This window comes from Theropithecus gelada, chromosome 10 (assembly GCF_003255815.1).
Source record: "Theropithecus gelada isolate Dixy chromosome 10, Tgel_1.0, whole genome shotgun sequence".
Classification (NCBI taxonomy): Eukaryota; Metazoa; Chordata; class Mammalia; order Primates; family Cercopithecidae; genus Theropithecus; species Theropithecus gelada.
This window is the reverse complement of record NC_037678.1, coordinates 42,595,110-42,611,869: the sequence shown is the minus strand read 5'-3', so window position 1 is coordinate 42,611,869 and position 16,760 is coordinate 42,595,110. Positions and strand designations below refer to the sequence as shown.

The window sequence follows — 16,760 nt, the reverse complement described above, 5'->3', positions numbered from 1 at the left end:
TGCAGTTGGCTTACGTTCATACAGAGCTTTAGTAAGCGTGCATTGAGCAGATAAGCAGATGAGTGAGTCAATGCATGCCATGTTCTTTTTCCCTTTGCAGGTCAGTCAGTTGAACTTTTAACCTTGAGAAGCCTGCCACGTGGTAATTACTTGGTGCCACTCTTCATTGGAGACAAACAGGGACTTTCCCAGAAGCAAACTGTCCGTGTAAGGATCTGCCCCTGTGCCAGTGGGTTCACGTGTGTGGAGCATGCAGATGCAGGAGTGGGGCTTCTTGTGGGGACCCTGTCCCCTGTCTGTGCAGCATTCGTGGCTCTGGCAGGTCAGTGGTCTGTAGGGGTGTCCTGGGACTATGGCTCCTCTCCCCAGGCAATAGGCCAAGGGTATGGGGTTTGCTGGGGTAGGGGACAGCCGATGGCAGGATTGGTGGAATGGCTTTGAGAATGACTTCTGGGTGTACTCACGCTCCTAGATGCAGATCAGAGGTTGCCATGTTGGCCAGGCAAGATCCCTGGCCAGCAAAAGCAGCCTGTACTCACAATGGAATCCATCAGTAAACATAGTCAAGGAGTGGTCCTTTGTAATAACCATGGAGACAGCAATATACAGATGTCCAGGCTCCTGGACTTGGCAAGGCTAATGAGAAAGCAGCTTTTCCAAGAAACAATACAATATTACCGGCCAGATAGTATTATTGATTAATTCAACAAACAGTACATAGCATCTAGTTATATCCCGGAACTGTGCTAAACTTTAGAGCTACACAGATGACGAAGATGCAGTTTGACCTTGCCAGTTCATGACTGAGTTATAAATGAACAGAACAAGATCCTCATGAAACCTCTGATATGGGTGAGCTTGTCTAATCTGTTTTTCCCCTTTGTCTTATCACAGTGGCTCTGCTTTTCCTGTTGCGACGCTGTTTTGTGCTTGAACCTAAGAGGCATGGATGCTCTATAGCCAATGATGAAGGCCACCAAACACTGGTCATGTATAATGAGGAGAGCAAAGCCACTTCAGCCCAGGTAGTGGAATGTCATGCTTTGTGTCTTATGGCAAGGAATTCAATAATACACAGACATATAGCATGTGTTTTTTCACCCACGGTACCACCTCTTAATTCTTCACTCTTACCCATGTTTCAGTAGCAAGTGGGAAAAAATTCTTGCAAAAACTAACTCAGATAAATGAATTTATTGTTTTAGATCAATGGTTCTCAACCATGAGCAATTTTGCCCCACAGGGGATATTCGTCAATACCTGGAGACAGTTTTGATGGTCACAGTTAGGAGTGCTACCGGTGTCTGGTGGGTTGAGGTCAGAGATGCTGCTAAATATCCTATAACACATAAGACAGTCTCTACCACAGAGAATTATCTGCCCCAGTCCCCTAAGTGCTAAGTTGGAGAAACTGTGCTTAGGGAAAAAGTGATTTTTATTAGGTAGACCTTCCCTAAATGGGATTGTGTTAGGCTCACTGGTTAAATGATTCTGAGCTGGCTTCTTGGCCATGGCTTTCCGTAGATCATGGCAGAACCTCCTCTTCTACCATTGTCCGGCAGAGGCCAACCAGAAAGCTCACTGCCCTTGGAGGTACAAGGCCTGGGCTCTGTTTCTGCCTTCGCATCTCATTAGCTTCATCATTTAACCCTACATCCTCATCTGTGAACTGGGATGATAAAGTCAAATTCTCAGATAGGTTGTGGATCAAAGAGGATGTCTAACACATCCTCTTTGAAGGCACCTAACACATGAAGGCACCTAACACAAGGCAGAACCATATAAAGTAACTGGCCAATGGCCACTGGTTTTTCAAACCGGCTGCTTCTGAAATGGGCCCTACGTTATCTTAGTCACCGTTGCAGCAACTCTGGGCCGGGATTAGACAGACAAAGAGATGAAAGCATTGTGAGCTCTCCTGTTTGTCTTCATCTAGAATTAAGTGGTTGATTTAGAAAATGAACACAAATGTCCAAAGGAAACACACACAGAGGATTCGGTCACCCCATCTTACGCCTCCACCCGTGGTTCTTTCCTGGAAGGGAGAGACTTGCTGAATGAAGTGAGACACTTTAGGGCAAAGATATTCCAATGAACTTTGATGTGATGCTCATGTAATTAGAGAGTTTCTCAAAAATATGTGATTGAAGAAGCTGGTGTTTGCCTGAGGCTCCCAGGGTTCTTTGCATTTTGTCTTCCCTGCGGTGTGAAGGAGGGAAGGAAGGTTAGGCTCCTCTGGCAGGTATGTGCCTGTGCACCCTCCTGTGAGGGCTTCCTGGGTGAGGAAACAGGAGCGAGGTCCAAACTCTCCAGATTGTGAAGTCCCCTGGAAGGAATCTCCCCATCCCAAATGTGAGAGCAGCAGCAAACTTGATTTGTTGTGTAATTTTAAGAAGAAAACCATCTGGGCAAACAGCAGTCTTTGTGTAACAGTAGAATTTCTTGCCTTGGACTGTTCCAGTGGCTCAGAGGCTCAACCATGAAGGGAAACAGAAATGGTTCCCAGGCCCAGGGGCTGTGCCTCAGTCTCCTCCTTGGCAGGAGAGCGTGAAAGCTGCTGAGCTTGGAGGAGACTGGCAGGAATGTCGCACTTCCTGAGCATTGGTTCAGGTTGTAGCTGAGATGGAAGGGACAGTGGGGATGCCCTGGTTACCCTTCTTTCCCAGCAGCTTTGTGATTGTCTCTTGGAAAAGAGGAAGCAGCTGTAGAAGCAGTGTGGGTGAAAAGGAACCTTGGCCCTTGTGATGCTAAGACCAGGAGGGTTGGAGGGGGCTTAATGACATGGTGGCACTGGTCAAAGACCAGCTATGCCAGAGGGACAAGAGAACCTCATGCTGGGCAAGGGGCTCTGTTCTCTTCTTTTACCAACAAATCTTCCTCTTGTTTCCCATTCACAACTAAAGGCGCATCTCTGTTCCTGCTTCAGTATCTTAGGGCTCTGAGAAATGGGATTCAACAGACCTGAGTGTAGATTCCAAATCTGTGATTGATCAATTACATAATCTAACTGATTCTGACTTTCATATACAGAGTGAACTTGATAGTCTTCTGTCTCCTAAGTTTGTTGGATACTTTAATCAAATAACACATGTCAAATTTTCAGTACTAACGGTCATGCAATAAAGAGTGGTTGCCAATATTAGCATTATTAGCAGTAATTACTGATTATGTCTTTGTAACCTTGATAAATAAGGCCATCTCTAGGTGCACTTCTCCCTCTATACATCTTACACAAAGATACCAGCCTACATTGCACATCCACTCACCAGGAACATTGTGTGCTCTTGGGAAAACTCCACGCAAGACATCATCACTAGGTGCACACATGTTGTCACATTCTGCTGCTAAACTATAGGGATGCTGTCTGATGGTGATGATCTGTGGAACTGCATAGATGCCTTCCCTGCGTGTGGGGAAGCTAAGAGCCCTTGGCCAACAGAAATCCAGCATCCATCAACCTGAGTCCCTCAGTGAACATGTATGTTGGTTGGTAAATGAATAGGACAATGCACAGAATACCATGCAACAGTGGTGACCCCAAGAGCCATCACTATGAGCCCTAGAAAAAGACAAGCTTTTCAATTCTGAGGGCTCCTGAAACGAGCCTTTTACCATCAGTTTACATGGAACACTGAACCATGAGAAGCTCAACCTCCCAGCGAGCAATTACAAAAGGCAAACAGAAATAACATTCTTTTCCCACATAAGTCATCCAGATTTATAGGAGAGGTGTATTTTTTACAGTCTGGACTTCTGTGATGGCATAGATACAATGTGTTTTGGAGAAAATGTCATTCCTTTCCTTCTGTTTTTATTTCTGCTATCTGTGATTTCAGCCCTTGTCATATTTCTTTCTCTGTGTTCTACAGACATGGTCAGATGTTGAAGGCCAGAGGCCGGCTCTGCTCGTCTGCATAGCTGCAGCAGGACCCAAGCAGGGAGCTAAGGTAACGTGCTCCTTACTTGCCTCTGGATTGCAAAGAAGTGACTTTCCTGACGGTTTCCCTCACAAGGAACACCTGGGATGCTCCTCCCACTGCCACATCCAGGGAGGTCCTTCTGCAAGTCAGCAACACCAGCCCCCACTTGCAAAGCCCCATGGTTCCCTTAGCGTAACACACCCTTGCCTGTCTGTGGCCAAGTTCCTTCATCTTTGCTAGGGCGTCAGATGACCCAGTGCTTCCAGATATCACTGTGTCCAGTGCCATATGGTGATTTTTTGCCATATGCATATGGCACTTGGACTATGTATTTCTTAAGACACTTTTTTCTTAAAATGGGATTGTGTCCACATTAAGTACATTTATTTAAGTAGGAAACTTTATATTTCAACTGTAAATGAAAACACAGTTTTACTTGTATAAAGAGCAGGCAAGTGTGAAAATAGCCATGAAAGAAGTAGGGCACAATGACTGGGTGGACGATGTCACTGCCAAAGGCCCGGGGCCCCTCTACAAGGAAGGCAGAGCATGGAAGCCAGGCTAGCACCAGAGTGACACTTCCTCCTGGATGTCATTAGGGTGTGGAAACAGAATTAGAAAGGGAATAATTTTCTCACCAGGCAAATCAGTGTTATTTAAAATTGTTTCCCAAGTAGCTAAATCTTCCATTCCATAAGTAGTAGGTGTCCCCTACTTTGAAAACAGAGTTGACCCAGGATTGCCATAAATGAGCGCGTGCCTGGCCAGGGCAGTGAGCAGGGCTGGGTCCGCTGTGCATTCTGACCATTAACCCGTGCTCCTGGGGGAAGGGCTTCCCTTTTCTAGTTCCTACAAACTTGCCTCCTGGCCTGGCGGGAGCCTTCTCTTTCCTTCCTCTGAGCCAGTCTGCAAACTTCTAGAGGCCTAGGCGTTGCCCTGAAGGGCACACTATGCACTTTGCATGCCCCATCTCATAGAATTTTCACCAGAACCCATAGGGGTGTGTGTGTGGTGAGCGCAGTCTTGCTTCGCTGTTGTACAGGGGAGGAAACCAAAGCCTCCACCATCTAGGTTTTGGTGTATCTCTGGGTTCCCTTCAGTGTCCTGCGAATAGTCTAGTAAGTACATCTGTGGTGACTGCTTAAATGAACTGCCATTCACAGACTTTCTCGAAGTGAAGCCATCACTTATGATTTATGGGTAACCTGATATTTTAAAAGCTGCTGCATATAGCATGAAATAACGTCACTGAGACCATTGTCAAGGTCCATTGCCTGCTTTATTTTCTTTGAAATTTAACTTCATTATTGAAGCATCGCTATTAAAATAATAGAAACCCAAAGCAGAAAATGCCCACGATCCCATCCCTAAATCTAAACCGTTTCACCTGTGAGTGTCACCTTCTAGATCTCGTCTGTGTGTCTATGCAGTTTTCAGGTGTCTGTGTCATGGAAAGCACATTAGCGTCTTCAGGTTCAAGCCTCCTCCTGCCACACGTTTCCATTGCACCTGCCCTTTTATTCCCTGCCTCTCTTCCTTTTCCTTTCCCCTCCACTGCGCCCTCCCTCTCATCGTGTTAATTCGTGTTTGCCTATGAGTATATGAGCAAGGGGAAGTGGTGGGAGGTCACACATGCCCACTTTGTTTCCAGCTGGAGAGAAATCCATTCTCCTTTGAGTAAATCAGCATTTTCCCCCTAGGATCTCAAGGAAGTGCCTCCATCTGCAGCGAGCAGGGCAGCCCAAGCACGCTCTGCTCTGGGGAGTTGGGTGAGTTTCAGAAGGTTGCTCCCTGCTGCAGCCATCTCACTAGTGACTAACAGTTGGTTCCCCTGAGAGAGGCCCCTTGTAGAAGATTTTGTGATACTGTCAGAAAAAGACACATAGTCAATGAAAATCTGAGAAGTTGGGCTTTTCCCACGCAACTCTATTTCCATCTGTAGAACTAGGTATTACGGTCATTGGTGGCAGCTGTTGTTTTTAGAGTTGTTTGATAATCCTGATCAAATATGACACTTTTAGAACATCCACAAATAGATACATTTTCTCATGTCCTTCTAAGGGCACCGGAGATAATGTATAATATTAAGAGTACAGGACTTTGACCCTGACTAAATTCCAGCCCAGTGACTGCATGCTTCCAGCGAAAGGGAGGTCTGACTTCCCCTGTGTGTTGTGTCTTCATGTATGCTACATACAAATTCTAGGACTATTGCTTTGTGAAATGACGTTTTCTGAAATAATTTTCGACTAACTAGAAGTTGCAAAAATAGTACGGAGAGCTCTTGGGGGTCCCCCAAAGATACCATCTTATGTAACCCTACTCCGTGATCAAATCAGAAAATGGACTTTGGCACAACACTATGAATACAGTTCTCAATCACAGACCTTATTTGGACCTCACCAGTTTAACTAGCCATTATTTAACAGAAATTTACTTTTCCAATATTGAATTTAAAAGAGGTATTCAGGGTCTAAAGAGCCGTAGAATCCTATCCAATTTTTACAAGAGAGAGATTCTAAAATAAACTCAAGATCTCTATAATTTCATATCTTTGCACAGGCAGCATCTCAGCAAAGATGAAAACATGCTGTTCTGCTTTGCACAAAGATGGTGCCACAAATCCATCACCGAAGGGCTCCTGCATTGATGAATGTTGGGTTCCATGGCCATGCAGCTGACCCTTCTGGTCCTGGTGTGTCCAGCTGCATGGACGTGGAACCCACACCACGGCACAGGGCCTCCCACTCTAAAGAACCCCTCCTTGGTTTAATATTCTACTGTCACCATCTTGAAATTCTTAATTTTAAACAAAGGGCCCCCAACTTTCATCTTGCACTGAGCCCTGAGAGTTGTGCCGCTGGGCCTGGGTCCTAGGAGTGGATGTGTGTCATTTGTTTGTATTCAGGGCGTGGCCATGGCACAAAGGAAATCTTACTGGGTGTTCATGGACCCAAGACAGAGCTTGCAAATCTAATATTCTCATGTTCCTTCTTCACAAAGCAACTATGAAACTTATTCATGAATTTCTCCTATGAATATCTATAGTCTTTAGAATTACTCTATCTTTAGTACAAAAATGAAAGGCAATAGGACTGCAAGAATTTCTAGTTATGTATTTGTATCCTTTGGTGATTTATTTGAAATCAGAAAATATTTCTTTCATCTTTCTTTAATTTAAGGGTTATGGCGAGCTCTTTGAGTCAAGAGGTGTGGAAAACATGTACTCTACTCCTGTAAGTACAGATGTAGGTGTTACTGTAAAAAAAAATTTACCTTATTGTTCTGTCTAAAAGCTGTGGAAAGCCCTGACAATGGGAAATTTGGAAGGAAAGAGGTGATTAAAAAAAATATGCCCAACATCCAAACAAACTGAAGGAGAAGCGAATGTGAGGAGAGGTTGGAAGTAGTTAAGGCACATTTATCCCGTGACTTGAGAGCATAAGAGCTTTTCAGTCCCTGGCAAATTTCTTTTGCTGTTGAGTTGCTAAGATCTCAATCATAGGCTGAGTTTTCTGCTGTGCTTTGTCACAGACCTGTAGAAATTTTAAGCTAAGGGGGTCTTAGAGATCATCTAATCAATTTTTTTTTTCTAAACATGTTTTGCAGCAGAATTCTTCTTTTCAAATGAGATCCTACAAATAACTCCATTGTAAATAAAATATCTAAGTACTAATTTTGTATGCATTGACATTAATAACAGATACCTATTACCAATAAAATGATTATGATGTAAACAAAAGGAAGTTGAATGTTGTATATATAGTTTGCAAAATTATGTTAACGTAGCACCTAATTCATTGCCTCACATTATTATAAATTGGTTTTTAAAGTATCAAGAAAATTTTGATCTTCCCTTGGTGATCAGTCTTACGTTTACCGCCACTCTTGGGTGCTGGCCTTGCACCTGCGTGAGCCCGGCAGTGAGGCCCCGGGTGCTTTGCTTGCCTCCAGGCCAGCCTGACTCACATGATTTCATGGTGGGATTTGCAGGTCCCCAGGTAGCCACTCCTCCCGGTAGATGCCAAGCCTGTTTCCTACCACTGTACCCTCTGCCCTTAGATAGCACAGAGACCCAGATCCACAGACATGGACCAGATGAGCAGGTGACTGCCACTAGCCCATCATGGGGAACAGTGGGCAAGGTGCAGAGGAAGAGAAGCCAAAATGAGCAAGGAGGGGCAGTGTAATTGAGGGGGAGTAAGGCATGAGTGAGGCTGTCAGCAGGAGCAAACCCTCCTGGCTGGGCTCACTCGGGTTCCTTCCTCACTGAAAGTGTGTTTCAGCCCAGGCACTGGAAGGTGTAGCCATGAGAGATTGCAGGGCCTCCCTCTCTGCCCCAACACAAAGAGAGGAAACGTGAACAAACTGCCCTGGGCCTGGCTCTTTACCTCCAAAAGAACTGTGCTGAGTATGCCCCATCTGTGCTGGGGCCACTGACACACAGGGGTTGCAGGGTAGGACAAGGGCTCTGCTGTGGTATGAAACTCTACTGGTTTGCTTGCAGGCTTACCCAGATGCCACAGTGCACAGACAACTCCTGGCTCTGGTGGAAGGAAGGATGGCAGAGACATTGAATCAGGTAGGGAGGGCTCCCCTTGTCCTGTGCACTGGCTATGGGTTCTGCATGCCCACTGTGCTCCAGGCTTGATTTGGGGACACTTCCTCCTAAATCACTGTGTTAGTCAGCTAAGGCTGCCATAATAAAATACCATAGCCTGCCTGGTGGCTTAAATAACAGAAATGTATTGCCTCATGTTTCTGCAAGCTGGAAGTCCAAGGTCAGGGTTCCAGCATGGTTGGGTTCTGGTGAGGGCTTTCTTTCTAGCTTGCAGATGGCCACCTTCCAGCCGTGTCCTCACATGGGATGGAGAGAGAGATACCAAGCTCCCTGGTATCTCTTCTTATTAGGGAACCAGTTCCATCATGAGGACTCTACCCTCATGAGCTCATCTAAACCTAATTGTCTCCCAAAGGCTCCATCTTCAAATGTCATCACACTGGGGTTAGGGCCTGAACATATGAATTTGGAGAGAGAACACATTTAAGTCCATAGCAATCACTTTCATGGGAATCCTCCATCCAGTGCTGCTTTGTAGAACCCAACTGAAGACAGAATTGACACAGGACAGGCAAGCCCCCAAACTGGGGATTAGCCCAGGAGGGTTTTTGGAAAGAGTTCAAAGGTGAGGTGGTGGTGTTAGACAGCAGTCTTTTATTGAACATTACTGCTCCTTGCAAGGCAGGGCTAACTCGTAGGCAGTATACTCAGTCAGAAATGTATGGGATGTTGGCAACTGTATTTATACTCACTAAAATCCACTTTCAATTACATGCGAATTAAGTGGCAGGTTGATACAAACTGAGGGGCTGGTTATTTAGAACTTTCTAGGAAAGGGGTGGTAACTTCTGGGTCACTGCCATGGCATTGGTAAGCTGTCTTGGCACTGGTGTGAGTGTCTTGCACCAATGAGCAATGAGGGCAACCAGGATCACTTTCGTCTCATCTGCTGGATTCTGCTGTTTTTTGTTTTTTGTGTGTTTGTTTGTTTTTGTTTTTTTAACTTCATCCCATCTGGACCAGATCCTGTTTTGGTCAGCAGGGTTGTGACCAGAAAACAAGACCTGCTGGCCTCCTACCTCAGAATGAAGGGTCTTTTCCTGCAAAACTGGGAAAGAAGTAGTTTGACTGCTCTGAAGGGGTCTATGGGGTGAGATTCTGATTTTAGGCATATCCTGGAAGGTCCCTCAGCACAGCCGCTGTGTAGTCCTGGGAAGATTGGAAAGCAGCTTGGGAGCTGGGCAAACCCATGGGCAGGTTTACATGGATAGGGCAGAGCCAGTCCACTGCTCATGTCATGGAGGCTCTGCATGACCCCTGCTTGGGGAAGGATGTACCGAGAAGCTGCCCGGGCTGTTCTGACTCTAAGCAGCTCCTCCTGTTGCAGGGCAGTGGGAACTCAGGCCTGTGGAATCATCAGCACAAAGGAAGACATAAATGTAGACAGTCTCTGTCAGGCTAGACTTATTTTTTTGACAAACACATGTATGATACTCACTTTGTTCTAGACTCTGTTCTGAGGACTTGAAAGATGTTAACTCTCAGTCTGCACATCAGCCTACTGGGGGAGGCGCTGTCATACACCTTTTTATAACATGAGGAAACCCAGGAACAAAGAAGTTGGGTGATGTGTCCAAGGTCACAGCCATAGAAAGCAGTAGATTTGGGGCTCAAATACAGGCAACTGGGCTCCAGGGTCTAGTCACTGGGGGGCTCATTAAAAGGCAGCAGTCCCCAGCACCAACTCTGTGGACCCTGCTGTAGTGGGTCTGGGGTGCACATCTGAGCCTCTGACTTGAGGTCCTGGGATCCTGTTTTGTGAAACACATTGGTGAGCCTGGACATCTCCTGCTGTGCTTGTCAGAGTGGATGACAGACAGGGCTGTGAACACTGTGGCCTGAGGAAGTGAGCCCAGACTGTGTCTGGATGTAGAGTCACTGCCTGGGGTCTCCCCAGTGTCAGCTTCCTCTGGTTCCTGTCACAGTCCACAGGTGGGAGCTCCAGCTCTGTGCCCCAGTAACAGCCCCAAAGGTGCTATAGGCTTGGCGCCTTCTCACTCCCACTCCTTAGCCCTGCAGAATGGGTGCTGTCTGGCACCTACTTCAAGAGAACACAGACATCTTCTCTGAGCCTAGAAGCTTTGTCTAAAGCCAGGCAAGCCAGGCTCCTGCAGAAGGGGGCTGTGTACCCACAGAGTCAGGGCTGCAGGGCACTTCCCCAGGCCCTGACTGCTGGTGAGGAAGATGAAGGATAAGCTGCGGGGAAATTTCTGTGTCTCTCCTGAGCTGACTGTAACCTCCCTGAGGGCCAGGCTGTGTCATTACTGGTGATGGCACAGGGGTCACTGAAGAACCAATGAAAGAACCATTTTCACTATAACCCAATGTGGTAGATGAATCCAATAACAGAGGCTCAGACAAGTTGCTCCAATGGTAAAGGCATGAAGGACAGAGCCAGAAATGGGGTGCAGAGTGGCCGACTACAGACGGGCCCACCTGATCATTGAGCAGTGTCAAGGAAGTCTCCTCTCTGAGCCTTAATTTCTCATCTACAAAGTAGAGTTGGGCAGCTCTGCTACACTCTCGGGTGAAGCTTTGTGCAGATGAGATCATGTCTCTACATAAAACGTAGGATGTGGTGATCATGACATAGTATCTGGCTTACCCATTTTCACATTTGTGCACACACACATGAATGCATGTCCATGCACACGTACTGCTCATGCCAAGTGGACCATGTGGACAGTATCGCAGGTCCGGCCTGGCTGAGCAGGAGGGGGATGTGTTCCAGCTGCGGGCCCCCCTCCTCCTCTGCAGGGAGGGAGGCAGCTTAATTCAATAGAAGCTCAAAGCTCTGCTTGGTGGTGTGAGAGGAGGGAACACCAGATTAGAGGGCCCTGTTCTTTCCTCATGAGCCCTCTAACTTGGATGGTGGTGTATGATGAATTATTGATCTGATGAGGCTTCCAAAATTGCTGAATCAGGGTGCAGACACCCGCTGTTCTGCTGTCAGCCTGGGGGTTTTGAAGTTGAATCCACCCAGTGCAGCCCCCACTGCAGATTCTGTCTTGCTCTGCACACACCATGTCCGTCGCTAATTGTCTATTCAGCTTCACTGCAAGAACGTGAACAGACTCCTAACACCTAGGCTGGAGCTTGTGTATCTGCTGGTTTTGCTGTAAAACCTTTCTTTCCTCCCGCTGCCCCCAGCTCCCCCATGCCATATGGTCAGACAGCGACCACAGTCCCTGAATAAGCAGACCCAGTTAATGGACCAGATGTGCAGGTGAGCGTTCCCATGCTTCCAGTGGGCACCAAGCCTGACATAGCAGTAGACTGGGGTGGGGAGACAGCATTTCCCACTAAACAAGGGCCCAGGCAGGGTTCTTGAGAATCAGAGGAGGCTGGAGACAGCTTGTTACAGTCACTGGGCGGGCCAGGGCAGGGGGCATAGTTAAGAGCTTGGAAGCCCAGGGGTCCCATCAGAATGGGGACATGCATGGGGTCCCTGGGGTCCCAGAGCTGCCCTTTCCAGGCCCTCCCCACCTCCCACCTTGGGCTTGAGCCCCAGGACTCCGACTGTTTTCATGCTCTACATGAGCTCACCCTCTCAGAATTACTATCAGTAGTGACGGATTAGACAGGCTCCCACTAAACCCATTCCTGCCAAGGTCTGTGGAACTGGCTCTGGGTTCAGATAGCACTCTCTACAGGTATTAGAAGATAAACAGGCTAAAACCCTCCTCCACTCCTCTCCCCTCCCTTCCTGTCCCCTATTTATTGTATCACTCAGGCCAGGAAAGTCTTCACAGAGAGATGACTTGGGTCCTGAATACTGAGCTGGAATTTGCTGGGTGGAGATTGGCAGAGGAGGACTGTCTAGGGTTCTAGGCAGAGAGGAATGAGCAGATACGAAGCCTAGGAAATGTTTCTGGGGTTTGTGCAGAGGGTGGACCTGAGGCAGGAGAGGCTGGGGAGAGGAAGAGATGGTGAGAAGACGGCTGTTGGGAGGGAGAAAGCCATGACAACCCTACAGCAGGGCGGCTTAATGCGCAGAGCAGGTACCTCTGGCTCACGTCAGAGATCAGGGTGGGTGTCGAGCCGGAGCCTGCCCAGGGTCCTCCCACCCTGTGGCTCTGCCACCACTCAGAACTGGAAATGAGGCTAGAGGACAGAAAGAGCGAGAACGGAGGCTCTTGGGGAAGTTTTCACGGCCAGGTATGTGTTCCTGACATCCCTATTTCATCAGTCACGTAGCCACATCTAGCAGAGAGGCAGGAAATGTGATCTTGCCGGGTGACCAGAAGAACAAGAAATGAGTTTAGTGAACTCCTTGCCACTCTTGCCCCAATGACTGGAGATAGGGACCTATCCTCAGGCATTGGTCATGGGGCTGGAGGAGAGGGGACAGAACTAGGAATATGGCCGAGCATTTGAGAGGATGGGGCAGAGGAGAGGTGGCGATGACTCTAGGTTTCAAGGTTGAGCAGCTGGGCTGTTGGGGATGTCCTGACTTAGGCCAGGCTAGAGTTTCATGAACTTTGGTTATTCTCACACGACTGTCACACTTGTGTTTAACCCACTCACTATTATGTATTTAATGCATTTCTGTAAAGCAGCTCACATGTTAATTAGCTTTTGGCTTTATGATCAGCTATGTAATGGTATTTGTGAAATCATGGAGTTGGTGTGCTTGTTATTATGTTTTGAAATATACGATAAAATGGCCATTGACTCAAATAAATATGTGTTCTGATACCGCTGAAATCATCTAATGCTGCAGGGGTCAGTGAACTTCTTATAAAGGGCCAGAGAGTAAATCTTGTAGGATTTGAAGGCCAGTTCCCATAGCTCAGCCCTGCTGTTCTGTGAAAGCCGCCACAGATGATACACAAATAAAAGGTCTTGGCTGTGCTCCAGTAGAACTTAATTTACAACAACAGGTAGTGTGGGGGATTATCCCCTGGGTTTTAGCCAGCTAGCCCCTGTAACAGGGGGTGCACACTGCACTTGGCAGCATTGAGGGAGGGGCTGAGGGAGGAGGAGATGCAGGTTGTGGGCAGAACCACAGTGGTTTCCAGGGTGTTGAGTCTGAGGTCTCTGTGGACGTCCTCGTGGAGCTGTCTGGTTAGAATTCTGGCTCTGGATGTGACCACAGGGAGTGTCACAGACAGAGATGGTGATTGGGACATCACCATTGGTTAGGGATGGATGAAGCCATGGCCTGAGCGTGAACGGGGAGACTGGAGGGCAGTGGTTTGAGGAGCCATGTGGGTGAGACAGGGGTGGCTGCCCTTTTTTGGAGGGAGGCTGTGAGGTATGAGCGGATTGAAGGACAGACCTGAGCACATTTGTGGGTTGGAAGAAAGGAACCCACAGCAAGAGGCCAGGAAAAGATGAAGAGAGAGGGGACAGTTGTCCAAACGAGGGTCTGGGGGGTCACGGAAGGGGAGGTGTTCAGAGCACAGAACAGGGAGGGGCTAGCCTCAAGAAATGAATCTGCAAGAGGGTGGGAGTGGGTGGGAGGTCCTCCTGAGGGCTCCTGTCATAGTCCTGGGGCGGCCACCGGTGTGTCACAGTTCCCTCTCAGACTATAAAGTGGGATGTCTCCCCTTAGCCTGACTGCCACTTCTGGGACTATACGAACTCCTGTGTCAGCTGAGGACATGGGGCCTGAGTGCCGTTCCTACTGCACTGAGGTGTTCCTCGAATCAAACCTAGAGAAATGAGCTGGGTATGGAAGCACATGGCATTTACCTTCTCTTTCCCCAACTTTTCCCCAGAAACTCCGTGTTGCTGACATGCTGGAAGATGACCCCGGCTACCTACCTCACGTCTACAGCCAGGAGGGGGAGTGTGGAGGGGCCTCATCCCTCAGCTCTCTGGCCAGCTTGGAACAGGAACTGCCGCCTGATTTGCTGGACTCTCTGGGTTCAAAAGCGACTCCGTTGGAGGAAATATGTTCAGAGTCAGGTGGTCCTTCCTAAAAAAATGTGTATTTTGGAGAATTGAAATAATTCATGGAGGGGAATCACTATTCATGGATTTTTCCCCTTTGCTCTTCTTTTCCCTCCTTAAAAAAAAAAAAATCACCTTCTAGTCCTAGATGAGGACACACTATTAGTTTGAATTAAATGCTTTGATATTCTGAGACCAGCCATCTTGAACCAAAGCAAAACCACAAGTTGTGCTTTTTTAAAATTTGATCTGTCATATTTTCTAGAGAAACTTGAATTTAATTGTGTTATTCTTAGCTTCCACTGGCAGCCTAACTTTGAGGGTAAATGAAAATATAACCCATCGATTACCCAGTCACTTGGGAACAGCAGGTAATACTGAAGAAAAATAAAAATAGATTTTAAAACGTTATTTACATTTCTATGATTATGATTCTGCTTCCTTTTAAGGGAAAACTTAGGTAAATAGAGAAATGTTTTCTATAACATTTGTAATCAGTATTTTAAGTGATTTTTTAAAAAAAAGTATTGATCCCTATTCACTTTTTGATTAGATAAATAGATAAAATATGGTATCTTGAGAGAAATGATTATGCTGAAAGCTTTATAAACAGTACACTCTTTAAAAAATGAAGAGCTGACATAATTTAACTTGTATGTGTTATGTAAGTAAAAGAGTTTAGGAGCCTTTGAATGAAAAAGTTCTGATTAGATTTTATCTTTAAACAAAACCACAAAATTTAATTGGTTTTTACTTGTCCACTTACTGCTAATGTCAGTTTCAGGGGAGGAAATGGTTTCTTTTAAAAATCTTAATATGGAGACATATGCCCTAAAATAGTCAGTTTTCTAGTCTGAGTAATAGATAAGAGACTGACTAAGCAAAGTTTAAAATGCTATTAGGACACTTTAATGCACATATTGAATATCTAAAAGTCTACAGCCATATAAAATTTTTATGTAATTAATGAGCAAATGCTCTCTCTCACGCCCTGAAATAAATCAGTAGAAACATGTTTGCTGTTGAATCAAGGAAGTATTATGTTAAACAGTGAGTTACAGCTCACAGTTAAAACACTCTCCTTCTTTTTGAAGAAGCTGTGCAAATAATTCTTTTAAAGAGATCTGGACTTTCTTACCTGGTTACCTCGCTCTTTCTCTGCTTTGGGAAGCTGAAAAAGAAGAAAAACCACATTTAAAGCACTGGAATGTCTGAATGGGACGCTTGAAGTGTAGAACAGCTGTATTGATCCTAGCATGACTCAGAGGACAGTCTAGGACATTTTCTCAGTAATTCAGTATAAAAGTCATTTTTTTTAAGAAAAATATGTGTATTTGGACAACGAAACAAAATAAACACATTATTCAATTGCCTTCTTATACTTACCTCTTTCATTCTGTTCCCTGTAGATTTTTAAAAAATTCTCTCAGGTTTTAAAACTTTATTATTTTATTTTAAATAATTGACATATAATAATTGTACATATTCATGGGGTACATAGTCATGTTTCAACACATTTACAGTGATCAAATCAGGGTAATTAGCATAATCATTGGCTCAAACGTTTTTCATTTCTTTGTATTAGGACGGAGCATTCAGTATTCATCCCCCTTCTAGCTATCTAAAACTATGTATTATTGTTAACTATAGTCATCCTATAATACTATAGAGTGCTAGAACGTATTCTTCCTAGAAATAATTTGCTGTAATTTTGTATCCTTTAATAAATCTCTCCCTATCCCTCTTTCCCCCTACCCTTCCCAGCTGCTGTATCCTCTGTTCTACCTTCTACTTCTGAGATAAACTTGTTTTTAGCTTCCACATATGCGTGAGGACATGTGGTTTTCAACTTTCTGCTAGTGGCTTATTTCTCTTAATATAATGTCTTCCAACTTCATCCATGTTGCCATAAATGACAGAATTTTTTTATTTTAGTGGCTGAATAATATTTCATTGTGTATATATACCATACTTTCTTCATGAATTCATCTGCTGTTGGACAGCTAGGTTGATTCCACATCTTGGCTATTGTGAATAGTGGTGTAATAAACATGAGATGCAGATGTGTCTTCAAAATACAGATTTCTTTTCCTCTGGACAAATGCCCAGTAGTGGGATTTTTGAATTATATTGTAGTTCTATTTGTAGAGTTTTTCAGGAACCTCCATACTCTTCTCCAAAGTGTCTATAGTAATTTACATGCCTACCAACAGTGTATGGGTTCCCTTTACTCAGCATCCTCACCAGCATTTGCTTTCTTTATTTAATTTAATTTTTTTTTTTTTTTTTTTTTTTTTGAGACAGTCTCACTTTGTTGCCCA

General features: G+C 45.5%; 1 protein-coding gene across 3 annotated transcripts in view; it reads left to right on the top strand.

Moving 5' to 3' along the window:
• CDH26 (cadherin 26) overlaps positions 1 to 16,260 on the top strand; it is a 53,753-nt gene extending 37,493 nt beyond the window's left edge. Inside the window, exons 12-18 of one of the 3 annotated variants that reach the window (XM_025399744.1) lie at positions 101 to 322; positions 895 to 1,025; positions 3,870 to 3,947; positions 5,621 to 5,689; positions 7,103 to 7,156; positions 8,428 to 8,502; positions 14,265 to 16,260. In XM_025399744.1, coding sequence (XP_025255529.1) covers positions 101 to 322; positions 895 to 1,025; positions 3,870 to 3,947; positions 5,621 to 5,689; positions 7,103 to 7,156; positions 8,428 to 8,502; positions 14,265 to 14,468 — 833 coding nt within the window. In that variant the 3' untranslated portion in view covers positions 14,469 to 16,260. Of the gene's footprint in view, positions 1 to 100; positions 323 to 611; positions 853 to 894; positions 1,026 to 3,869; positions 3,948 to 5,620; positions 5,690 to 7,102; positions 7,157 to 8,427; positions 8,503 to 14,264 lie in introns of those variants that run through there. The other 2 variants (XM_025399745.1, XM_025399746.1) reach the window with 2 other exon arrangements.
• Positions 16,261 to 16,760: the final 500 nt, after the last annotated feature.